Source organism: Herpailurus yagouaroundi, unplaced genomic scaffold, assembly GCF_014898765.1.
Source record: "Herpailurus yagouaroundi ecotype Mexico unplaced genomic scaffold, PumYag 222, whole genome shotgun sequence".
Taxonomy (NCBI): Eukaryota; Metazoa; Chordata; class Mammalia; order Carnivora; family Felidae; genus Herpailurus; species Herpailurus yagouaroundi.
The window spans coordinates 18280500-18293015 of NW_024412453.1; the positions used below are offsets into that span (position 1 = coordinate 18280500).

The 12516-nt window shown below is 43.5% G+C and overlaps 1 protein-coding gene across 1 annotated transcript in view; it reads left to right on the plus strand.

The window, feature by feature from the left end:
- Window positions 1-12516, plus strand: part of MEIOB (meiosis specific with OB-fold) — a 33539-nt gene that overhangs the window by 5871 nt on the left and 15152 nt on the right. The window contains exons 2-6 of the mRNA XM_040459435.1: window positions 1879-1955; window positions 3542-3599; window positions 5963-6094; window positions 7764-7836; window positions 9925-10120. Of these exons, the coding sequence (XP_040315369.1) occupies window positions 1887-1955; window positions 3542-3599; window positions 5963-6094; window positions 7764-7836; window positions 9925-10120 (528 nt within the window). The 5' untranslated portion in view covers window positions 1879-1886. The remainder of the gene's footprint in view (window positions 1-1878; window positions 1956-3541; window positions 3600-5962; window positions 6095-7763; window positions 7837-9924; window positions 10121-12516) is intronic.

Sequence of the window (12516 nt, forward strand, 5' to 3'; positions counted from 1 at the left end):
GTCAAGGGAGGGAGGGGGAGGCAGAGAGGGGTACGGAGGTCAGGGGGGCGGCGGAAGCCAGCGGATTCAGGAGGCAGTTGGGAGAATGCGCAGGGCCGGCCCCGGGCGGTTTGGGATCAGTGCCTCGAAGGACAGGATTTGGTGGCGGCCCAGTCTGAGGCCGGCTCCACCGGACCGCCCCTGGCACCCAGGCTTCCCCAGTAACACACCCCTTCTGGGCTCGGAGAAAAAAGTCAGCGGGGTGTGTGGCAAGGGCCCGTCCCCCCCTCTGCTCCTGACTGTCATCCTAGGCCTCAAATCGGCTGACTGTGGCCTGCTCAGAATTGGGGACGATGGCCTCAAATTCAGAGGGTTGGTAGGGTTTGTCCTGAGGGTCCGGCTGTGAGCCGGACGCCTTGGAGCCAGCAGTGGGGCCCAGGGCCCAGCCATGCCCTCACCAGGCCTGAAACAAGGGGCCGGAGGGAGGTTGCCTTTTATTTTTCTTAGTTGCTTTTGTTTATTTATTGTTAATTTTTAAATGTTTATTTTTGAGGGAGACACAGACAGAGCACGAGTGGGGGAGGGGCAGAGAGAGAGGGAGACAGACTCGGAAGCAGGCTCCAGGCTCCCAGCCGTCAGCACAGAGCCCGACCAGGGCTCGAACTCACAAACTGCGAGATCGTGACCCGAGCCGAAGTCAGAGGCTCAACCGACTGAGCCCCCCAGGCACCCCGACGATTTTGTTTTTAGAGATCATCTTTCATTGACCGAGTTTGCCTTTTTATTTTTTAAAAGTAATCTCTACACCCAACATGGGGCTTGAGCTCACAACGCCAAGACCAGGATTCGCATGTTCTACTGCCTGAGCCAGCCAGGCGCCCCAGAAGGTTGCCCTTTGAAAGTGGGAGGAGGGCCCAGAGCTCAGGAAGGGGAATTTGGGAGATGGGGGGTAGGGCAGCCCGAGATTGTCATGCTGTGTCTGATGTCCGTAGCGTAGAGCCAGCTCGGAGCAGGCGCTCCACAGCTGTGCCCCGTGGCATTGCCACCGTGTTCCCTCTACCCTTGCCAGGGATCTGGATCCGTGGCCCTGAGGCTGTACACATCCAGTCCTGCATCTGATCCTCTGTTTTCACTGCTGCTCTGAGGCTCCTGGGTGAGGGACCAGCTCCCAGCCCTGCCCGTCCTGATGCAGGGCCTGTGGCAGATCAGACACAACCTGCACGTGTTGAGTAAATAAGTGAAATCGAATACATCTACCAGTTTGGTGCAGCTGACAAAGGTTGCTACACTGAAACCTCTTACAGTACAGTGAGTGATGACCCTGAGGGAGGGGCCACCATCCGATATTTTGATATCATCCATTTGATATTGAGTGCTTTTTATGTGCAAGGTAGCCTTGAAATACACTCATGAAAATCTCTGAGGTGCCATCCTTCCCTCATGGAGCTTCCCATCTAGAGATGCGGGTAAAACACTACCTCTCCCACACACAGTGTAACCAGATTTGAGGTATTTACCAACAGAGTTTGCTGTATTTCCAAAAGTAGGATTTATGCTAATAAATATTTAAGTCTGCAACTGTCCCATTGAATCATCTTTACCTGAAACTCTAAACTTGCAGGGTGCTCAAAAATTGCTAAATTTACATGTTTTGGGGAAGTGAAAGTTAAAAATTACAACCTAACTTTATCATTCAAAACTGTAAAAGGACTTTTGAAACATGTTTTTTACAGGTTTGATCTGTACTGACTTACGTATCGCTGTTAAAATAGAAACTTTTCCCAAAGACTGAATAAAATATCTGAGGCTTTCCTAGACGATTTTTTAAAATCTTGGCACTTTTCATGGTTTTTTCAGTTATTTAATTTATGCATTCAAGTTATGTTTTCTAAAATGTAGGTAAAAGAATGGCCAACTCCTCTGCATCAAAGACCTTCACGGCACTTGCAGATCTGTATCCAAATATGGCTAACCTGGTAGGTTTTAAGATCTAGTGGTTTGGGTCTCTAATGAAACTATTTGGTAACATTATATTCCATCAACATTATTGACTTGACACGTGCTTATATAATTGACAAGATACTCACTGCATCAGTACCATTATTAGATATTAGGTACCCCTAAACCGCTTTGAATTTATGTCAGCGACATGAAAATTAGGCTCTCTTTTGGTCAGAGGGTAGGACATTGTAGGTATGATTAGCAATGGTTCAAAATAATCAAGTTTAGTTGTATTGTTTTAATTAAATATTTACTAACAGCTCCAATTTAACATAATAAAATTAAAACATTTTTACTCAGCAAGATCTATTCTCTGACCAAACTGTACTTAAGTTACACATTTAAATACTTATCAGTAGGCTCCTTTTATGACCTAAAGGTACACGACAGATATAGTTGTGAAATATTATGTGAAAATTCATTTTTTACTGAAGGGCTGCAGGGGGAGTCCATCATTTCAAATATACGAAGACTTATTTAGTCAAACAAAATCTAGATGGAATCCTATTATCGTAAGGTAATCACACCCCCTTACCTTCCCTGTCCTAGCAAATCTGTTGTTTATATCTGGCATTTACAAACCCGGTTTCTTAAAATGGGATTAAATTTACTTGTAACTGTAATAATGTGTAATGAGAAGTTTGTTAATGTTAAAAAATAATTGTTGCTGTTATAGTGTTTCTTGAAAGGTAAGCTATTTGTTAATTTCCTCATCGGTTAGAAAGTTGTACTCGATATTTCCATTAGGTGTATTTTTACAACACAATTTGGTGAGATCTGCATGCATATGGAATTTAAGAAATAGCAGTGTGTCTAAATGTAGTGAGACTAGTTAATAGCTCAGCTAGAATGTGGTAGTCTTGAAAGTTTGAACATATTTTAAATGTAACAGATTATTGCAGGGTTAAAATCAGCTGCTAGAATTAGTAATGTAAGTTTAGATTTATCTTTTCAGGAAAACATTTTTATTTCTTAAAGTACTTTTTCAGTTTTTCTTTGGTAGTCACTAAAGAGAACGTTAAAATGTTTAGGGAGATGTTAATATCTTTAAGGTTAAGATCTAGGACTTCAGAGCATAGATTTATTAGCATTAAGATACAAGTTTTGTTACAATCAAATTTATATTACCGTTTAGCATGTTTGGATTACAAAGCTAAGCAATTTTATGTGGCTTGTTAGAAAGTCCTATATTAAGGAAAGCTTTGAAGACCGTGGCAAATAAAACTGTATATACATGTGTTTTGAATGAATTCAGTAAGAATGGATAGCAATGGGCAGTGACTGCGCTCCACCTAGTGATTGAAAGTAAAGTAGAAACTTGCTAAGTATTAAATGATTATATTTGCAGTGGCAGTTAACTGTCTTATTGCTTCGTACTATTCCTCGTGGAATTGAACATTTATGAAGTTCTTTTAGATGTTTGTCTGGAGTAAATATATTTAAATGGCTCCTAGTCAAAAATGTTTGTTAGAGCCAGTAAAATATAACAAGTCCATGAAATTAAATTTACCATCTACATCTGTGTTTAATATTTGTCTTCTATAACCCTTTTGTTTTTCAGAAAATAATTGGTATAGTTATTGGGAAAACAGATGTCAAAGGCTTTCCAGACAGAAAAAGCTGAGTTCTGGTTGACTCTCTGCTTCATTTTTCATCAAGTGTGGCTTAAGACTGCAACAAAGTATATTTAAGTTATTGAACCTCTCATGCCCGTTGAACTCCTTGAGGGCAATGGCCATGCTCTCTATTGTATGGTAAAGTACTTGATTTAAGGCCATATGTGGAAGGACGTTAAAATCGTTTTTAATGACATGTACAGCTGTGTGGCCATAGTAAGGACTCTACCTTAACGATCACTCTCAGCCTCAGAGGTGCACATACACAGGTACAGCTAAGACAGAACATGACAAAGGACAGGGGTTTTGAGCACGGATGTGTCATGATAGAGTCGTGTTGAGGGAGAGAAGTCCAGCAGCACATCTGCATATTTATTCAACCAGACCACCCAGTGGAAAAAATCCATTTTTTGTATGCGGAAAATACAGTTACCTTTGGTTTTAGTGGTTCCCACTGAGTTGTTTGACCTGTGTAAAGCTTTTAGGACTATGAAAACATAATCCAAGACTAAAATTAGATTTTCAAAATCAACTCGTTTTCAAACTATTGTAGGTGACACAGAACAATACCATATAAAACGCCAAAACTAGCGACGCATTACTGTTAGCTTTTCAAACATCAGTGCTGCGTGTTAAAGGTTGCAGTCTCAGTGCTTCTGGACCGCTGGAGGGAGGTCAGAGCTCTCATTAGACAGAAATTTTGTTTGAATCACCTGAGTAATTATGCCTATCTTTTTTTGACTGATGGTAGCTTTCATTTCATGGAATTAAAAAAAAAATTTTTTTTAACGTTTATTTATTTTTGAGACAGGGAGAGAGACAGAGCGTGAGTGGGGGAGGGACAGAGAAAGAGGGAGACACAGAATCGGAAGCAGGCTCCAGGCTCTGAGCGCTCAGCTCAGAGCCCGAGGAGGGGCTTGAACTCGCAGACTGTGAGATCATGACCTGAGCCGAAGTCAGACGCTCAACCGACTGAGCCCCTCAGGCATCTGTATTTCATGCGGTATTCTTAAGTTTGATGTAAATAATGAAGATGTCATTTTGCACCCATGCTTGCTTACACCTTCACTTATTTCATCATGATTAATTAGATAGAATTATCATTTGAATAGTTTGAGCAAATCCATATATCTGTTTTCTAAGCTCTAAAAGGAATAACTTAAAATACATGAATTAGAAAAATGTCAGTATTTAAACATTTGCTAAAATCACAACAGTGAAATACAATTTTTACCTATCAGACTGTGAGGGTAGAGAGCTGTTCCTGTGGTGTTTGACTACCTTTTATGCGTATATGCACAAAACTCCTTTTGGAGACAAGGCGTGCTTACTGACTTTAAGGAAACATTACACATGTATTAATATGTTTTCACTAAAAATTCAAGCAGTTACAGAAGGTTATATAGTTGAAAAATGAACTTTTTAATTCAGCCCCCAGCTCTTCTGAACCTAGTCTCCTTCCCGAAGGTAAATGCTAATAACAGTTTGGTAGATACCTGTAATTTACACATGTATGTTAGGTTGTATTTAAAAACATTTTTTTTAATGTTTATTTTTTTGGGGGGGGGGTGGGTGGGTGTTGGGCAGAGAGAGAGGGAGACAGAATCTGAAGCAGGCTCCAGGCTCCAAATTGTCAGCACACGGCTTGACATGGGGCTGGAACTCAACGAACCAACCATGAGACCGTGACCTGAGCCAAAGTCAGTTGCTTAACTGACTGAGCCGCCCAGGTGCCCCACTTTTTAAAAAAAAAAATTAAAAAAAAAAATTGTTTTAGTGAGAGTGAGTTTAGGAGAGGGACAGAGAGAAAATCCCAGGCAGGTTCCACAGCCTGACGCGGGGCTCTATCCCACAACCCTGGGATCTTGACCTGAGCCAAAATCAAGAATTGGTTACTCTACCGTCCGGAGCCACCCAGGCATCCCATGGTTGTATTGCTTTTTTAATCAGCAAAAAAGCAGGGAAGAAATTTTATTTCAGGGGGAAAAGATGTTCCTGCTGACCCCTAGTGGCACATTTGGTAGCACGCATTTATTTATTTGAAGTAATTTAGATCTGAATTACGATTTAGTTTAAAATAATATCAGTAAGAGAGAAATTGCAGAACCTAAGCTACTATCTGTATGGTTCAAGCCTATGTGTCATTTCCCTCGAAATCCACAGATAACTGGGGAAAGAGAACAGAGGGGTCAGTCGTGAGGAGAGTTACCGACTGGCAGCTTTGAGATTCATACAGGCATAACATCGTAGAATTTGTATCTGAGATATTTTTACCATGTGTTTGAGTATGTTTGTTATCATAATAATCCTGTTTATTCAAACTTAAGAGTTTTCATTTGAAACATGAAAGCATTGGTTTCCCTTAGATGTTGGATCCGAGAGGTACACTTTCAGTTTTACCATTCGGGACTCACCAGCCCATTTTGTAAATGCAGCGTCCTGGGGCAGCGAAGGCTACATCAGATCTCTTTCTGACAGCTTTAGGATTGGAGAGTGTGGTAAGTGGGCATTGGTTCTTAAACTGTTTCTGTTAGACTATTATTCCTGTGATGTATTTGAAGGAGTCAAAATAAAACGCGGTTCCTAATTCTCAAGAACCTTATCAGAAGGAAGGCGTGCAGCTTTTCATTGCTTGAATCCATTAATGTGATACTCCCGTATTTTTACCAGGTAGCTTTACGATCTTTGGTTTCTTTCCTTTTTGAGTTTGCATCAATACCTGTTGTAGCGATAGCCATTTGTCTTTCCGCAAACATGATAAGGCTGCCAGGTAGCTTTTGATAAAACATAATGTTTGAATTTTAATGGGACTTTATGAAGCTTTGCTTTCAGATTCAAATACCAAGTCTTTGGTATCCTTTGCCCATCCCAGGATCCCTCTGATGGGCCAGTGTACTGTACTAAAAAACAAGGACTCTGGAAACAGATCTGGGTTCAAATCCTGGTTCCAACCCTTATTTACATCATGGCTTTGAGGAAATGTCTTAACCTTGTTGAGCCTCAACTATGCATTAGTGCCCTGTAGATTCTTGTGAGTGTTAAATGAGGTTGTGCGCCTGGTGTCAGTGCAGAACTTTGTCATCCGGTGGGTGGCAGCTCCAGCCTCGTGCGGGAGACAACACGTACACCAGCCCTCTTTCGTGGTAGGAAAAAGAGGGGAAGAGTAGCGCACATAATTGAACTATCCCTCTCCAGCGCTGCGGCATCCAGCAGGGTACTACGTGTTCCTGTGGCTTAGCACCTACTCGTACATTTATTCCCTTGTCTTGTGAGCTGGCAGCGTTGTTTGTAGTGTCTCTGTAACTGAGTGATAACATGTGGACTCTGAAGGCAGAAAACTGTGCAAACTTCACAGGGCCCAGGACAGTGAGAAACATTTCTTGGATGAATGCCAGTACGTTAGTTATGTGGAGCTCAAGGTATATTTTGGTTTTAAACCATATGTGGATGGGTGTGAGGGTGAATGAGATAAGGGATTCTGAAAGCATCAAGGCTGACGATAATGATAAAGCTAAGTAGGATCTCAGTGTGGTGGAGTGAAAAGATTACAAATTTTGTATCAACAAGTGTAAGCCTAGCTCTACTACTTTCTGGATATAAAACCTAAGAATGTTATTTAACCTCTGTGCCTTCTTTATTTGTAAAAAGGGATCATCATGGAGTGGTTGCGTGAGGAATTGGCGAAACGGCACAGAGAGGTCTCATGTAGACCGTAATGAGGAAACAGAAGCCCTAAAATGTTAGGTCATAAAGCCGATGAGTTGTGGAGCTGAAATCAGGAGGTGGATTTTGTATCGCTCTTTCTGCCCCAAGGCTCTCGCTTCCCAAGGCGACAGTGAATGGGGTGAAGTTCCCTTAAAGTATAGGATTTACGGAAGGGCCAGTCATGACCAGATCACATGTGGAGAGTGACTAGTCAACAAAGCAACGTTGATGAGGTCATCAGTTGGGACTGAAACCCAAAACATAAGAAATGTCATCTGGGATCAAATTGATGGCCAAACCCTGGGCTTCTGTGCCTCACCGTGCGATAAGAAAAGGACCATGAAGGATGTGTAACACTGACTCACGAGTTAGAAATAACATTGTAATGTTCGCTGTTAGGAACACCTGTTCTTTATTTATCTAGTTACTCTTCTGTGATGGTATCTTTTCCTCCTCTTGTAGTGATCATTGAAAATCCTCTCATCCAACGAAAGGAATTAGAAAGAGAAGAAAAATTCAGCCCGGCAACTCCTGGGTAAATATTCCAGCACAGAGTCAACACCTTTGTGCGAGCGTGGCCGTCGCTGTTAAGTGCCTGTGCGTCAGGTTAGCAGAGGGCTTACTGAGGGTAGAGGCTTCAGCCTGAAAATTAGAAGTTTAGTTCTTCCTCACAGTATTTACCTTTGATTGTGAAGTAATGGACGTTGATACAGGAGTACATGAAAACTGGCTTTGTTACTTTTATTCTCGTGCTTAGATTTAGACAAATTTGACTCTAGTCACATTAAAGCTGAGCAACAGGAAGGAGAGCTAAATCTTGTAAGTCCAGTATATGTGTCATAGCAAAAAGGTACGACTCTGGCTACATGCCTTACTCTCTTAGTTCGTGTTGTCTGGAAGCAGAGCCAGGAGGAGCTTTTGTGTGCAGGTGGTGGCTGTCAGGGGCCGCCTGTAACAATAGGGTCAGGGTAGAGCAGAGAGGCGGCTCGACCGGAGCCAGGAGGGAGCTCTGGAACGTGAGTGGCACCCCTGAAGGAAGGGCAGTGGGCTTCGGGCCCCGTGTTCGCAGGCCACTGGACGCGTTCCATTCCCCGCTGCTGGCGTTTCTGATGGAGGACGGTTCTCCAGAGAAAGGTGAGGCTGGTACAGGGCTGTCAGTGGGACAGAGTCCCACTACACACATACCCTCCCCCCTTCCATTCTGTCCTCGTCATATACCAGACCCCAGTTCTCGTTTCTGTGCAGCCACACAGATCTCTTTCCACTTTCCGAACACACTGGGCTCCGTGCACCGACACCACATGCATTTCACTTCCCTCTGCACAGAGCAGTCTCCTCTCATCTGCTTTGGACGTTTGCTCCTTCTCAGTGAAGTGTCCACTTGAACGCCACCTCCTTAGGCCTTCTCCATTTACTTTGTGTTAGTGGCCTTGCCAGTCCCTCGCTGGGACCTCGCCCTTTGCCCTTATCATCATAACCTGCGATCTGAAATGATTTCATTGCTGTCTGTCCCCCACTCATACCTGTGAGCTCCATGAGATCAAAGGTCTTGTCCGTCTTCTTACCACTGTAGTCCCTCTGCCTAGACTAGGGTTTGGCACATAATAGCTCTCGGCAGATATTTATGGAATGAACGGATGAATGGATGGAGGGAGGGTCAGGAGGAAGAGCATTTTTGGTAGAGGGAACAAGCATGAAACCTCCTGGCATTTTCCAGAACAATTAATAGTAGGTTGAAGCATAGGAAACTGTTGCTATTTGACTATATTTAGTCTAAAAATTAGTGCGGGTGCAGGTGTACGTGTCACTCTCATCATCTAGTATCTGATGTGGCTGGAATACAGGGCAAGGGCAGGGAGCAGTGGGAGGGAAAGCTGGAGAGAAGAGCAGAGAAACCTCACAGGCAGCTCTGCCTGCCTGCCTACCAACTTCATTCTCTGGCGATGGCTAGCCCAGAAGGTCTTTGAGCTGGGAAAGAATATGTTCATATTTGTGGTTGAGGAACATCACTTCAGCTACCTGAGCGGGGAAGGAAGCTTAGGAGACAAGGCAGTAGTTGGGGCGAGAAGTGATAAGATAAAACCCTGCAGAAGTAGGGGGGGTATGGGAAGAGGGCCTGGGTTAGAGGGCTGGACAGAGGCTCCCAGAAGGGACTTGGGAGTTGATTGGCTGCACGGGGAGCGCACCTCAATTCAAGTTCGGTATGTAGATGTTGGGCATCTGTTCCACAGAGAGCATCATTGGAGGAAGTCTATGCACGGTCCTGATGCAGGCAGGGCAGGGGGTGTCAAGAGATGGCAATGATGGGACACCCCCACCCTGACATTTCACAGTACTTTTATGCCCCTGTTTCACAGAGAACAAAACAGAAGCTCAGAGTTTTGGGCAAGGTCAGAAACTCGTATGCTTACAACTCGGGCACGGATTGGTCATCAGAACATTTTCTTAATGAAAATACATTTTAGACAAAAAATATTGTACAACATTTTTCACTGTTTCTGAGGGTATAAATTGTCTTGATATAGTCTAAGTCACAAGCAAAAAGATAATTTAATGTGAACCTGGAAATATTTTTCTACTAGAAAGTCACTTGATATTAACTATTTGTGTGTTTACAATTTAGCAACTGTAAACTATTGCTCAGTGAGAATCACTCCACCGTAAAAGTTTGTTCCAGTTATGAAGTGGACACCAAGCTCCTTGCTCTGATATACTTACCTATTAAAGAGTCTCGTGATTACTATTCACTGGGTGATATTGTTGCAAATGGACACAGTCTGGATGGAAAGATTATTAACATGCTTGCAGCTGTGAGGTCGGTGAGTTAAAGCCTCAACAAAGCCAACCTCTCTTTGGCAGGGAGTCCTATCACTGCATTTCTGTTTGGAAAGTATTAACCAGTTGGAGTAAATTTTCTTGATCCATAGTCACTTGAATTCAGAAAATGGTACAAGTTCTCATCAACATCAAAGTAGCATTTTATCTGTGAGTAGCAAAAGAAAATCATATTTGAGTGTGAAATGCAGCACACTCATAAGTGATCTACTAACTGTACGAGAGCTTTTCATACTTGGGTTAAATAAAGACACGAATGGAAAGGGTAAATTCATTGACTTGAAGATCTGCAGGAAGTCTCCTGAAGGAGTGGAAGTTGGAAAACTCATGTCGTCCATTTGCGTGTGTGCTCGTGATATCCTGAGATGGGGGTGAGAATATCCACTGTGTGGCCGGTCTGTGACCTAATGCAGGCATCGTGGGGTGCTGCGGAGCCCCTCACCAATGGCACATCATCATCTCTCTCTCACAGTTGCTGCAGTGAGTTTCAAACTGTTGGTCAAACTAGTCACTTGGCAGGCATTTAGAGAGAGATCTCAAAAGTAAGGTTTCAGGGCCCCTGGGTGGCTCAGTGAGTTAAGCATCTGACTCTTGATCTCAGCTCAGGTCATAATCTCAGGGTCATGAGTTTAAGCTACTCTGTGCTGGGTGTGAAGCCTACCAAAAAAAAAAAAAGTTTCACTAAAAAAAGCTCATGAAGAAGATGAAAGGAGCAAGACCAATTCCTCATCATATATAGTGATGATAGTCAAAGACCATATATATATATGTATATGTATATGTATATGCATATGTATATGTATATGTATATATATATATATGAAATAGCCCTGGGTATTGAAGATAATGTAGATAATGTTGTAAGTAATTGCTCATTGCTTTTCTGTATTAAATGACAGGGTTGATTCTCCCTGTTGACAGACCTGTGATGGTGAAGCCACGTCTGCTTTGCTGTCCACCTTAGCCCCAGCCTAGCACAGTGCCTGCCACATAGTGAGCCCTCGATATAATTCAGATCAGAGGAATAAATGCCCTGTATGAAAATATTGAAGCGGTGCCTTGGTGGCTCAGTCAGTTAAGCATCCGACTTTGGCTCAGGTCATGATCTCACAGCTCCTGAGTTCAAGCCCCGCATCAGGCTCTGTGCTGACAGCTCAGAGCCTGGAGCCTGCTTTCGATTCTGTCTCCCTCTCTCTGCCCCTGCCCCTGCCCCACTCATGCTCTGTCTCTCTCTCTCTCAAAAACAAATAAACATTTAAAAATTTTTTTAAAATTGGAGAGATCCCTTTCTGGGTAATTTATCTTGTTAAAACTTTTTTTTTTCAATGTTTACTTATTTTTGAGAGAGAGAGACAGAGAGAGGGAGACACAGAATCTGAAGCAGGCTCCAGCTCCGAGCTGTCAGCACAGAGCCCAACACAGGGCTTGAACTTATGAACCCTGAGATCATGACCTGAGCCTAAGTCAGACCTTTAACGAATTGAGCCACCCAGGCGCCCTGGGCAATTTTAGCTTCTTAGGTAAAGGCGAAATATGATCTCAATTTCCCTGCAATTCCATATAATGCCATTATATTACAATGTAGTAAGAATTCTCTAAAACTCTGTATCGAGTATAAACAGAAGCCTGCAACAGCTTTTCCTGCTTAACCGCTGTGGGTCTGGTACTCTCTTTTCTCGGATGATGTTACCTCTTTGTTTTCCCATTCTTTCTTCTGCCATTTTGCTTCCATCCCTCTTTCATTTCCTTTTCTTCACATTTTTGTTTAACCCTTTCTCTCTTCTTTGTTACCCCTTTCTCTTCACTTTAGAGGCCTTTTCCTGCAATTCTCTTGTGTGCGGTGGTACGGCAGACCTCTGTCCTCCTCGGGCTGTCCTTTCCTCCGACTTTCCTTCTAGATCCTGCTCTGTTGCTGGCAGCTGTGTCTCTCCTCAGCTCCTTCCCCTGGAGCTCAGCCCTGCCAGGAGATGCAGTGGTGACAGCAGCTTAAGGAGCAGCCAGCTGACCGCCCATGCTTGGGCCACTGCTGTGCGGCTGTCAGAGGGGCCTGCTCTTAAATTTGGGAACTCCCTGGGGGGACAGAAGCGCCCCTGAGCTTACCTCCACTTCCGTGATCTTCTTATCCGCAATGTGGGTCAAACGAGGTGGGGGTCAAAGTGCCCTCCCATACGTCCCTCATTTGGTCCTCACCACCTTATCCCTATGGAGGCGGCAAAGAAGGCATTGATACCATACCTGTGCTAGCAAGAAGAGGTTGCTGAGGCCTTGGAAGACTGAGCTCATTCAGTCACATACACTCCATGCCAGGCTCTGAGCCAAGCCACGGGGATCACAGGGTGTTGAAAATATACTTTCTATCCTCAGTGAGTCCACCTAGATG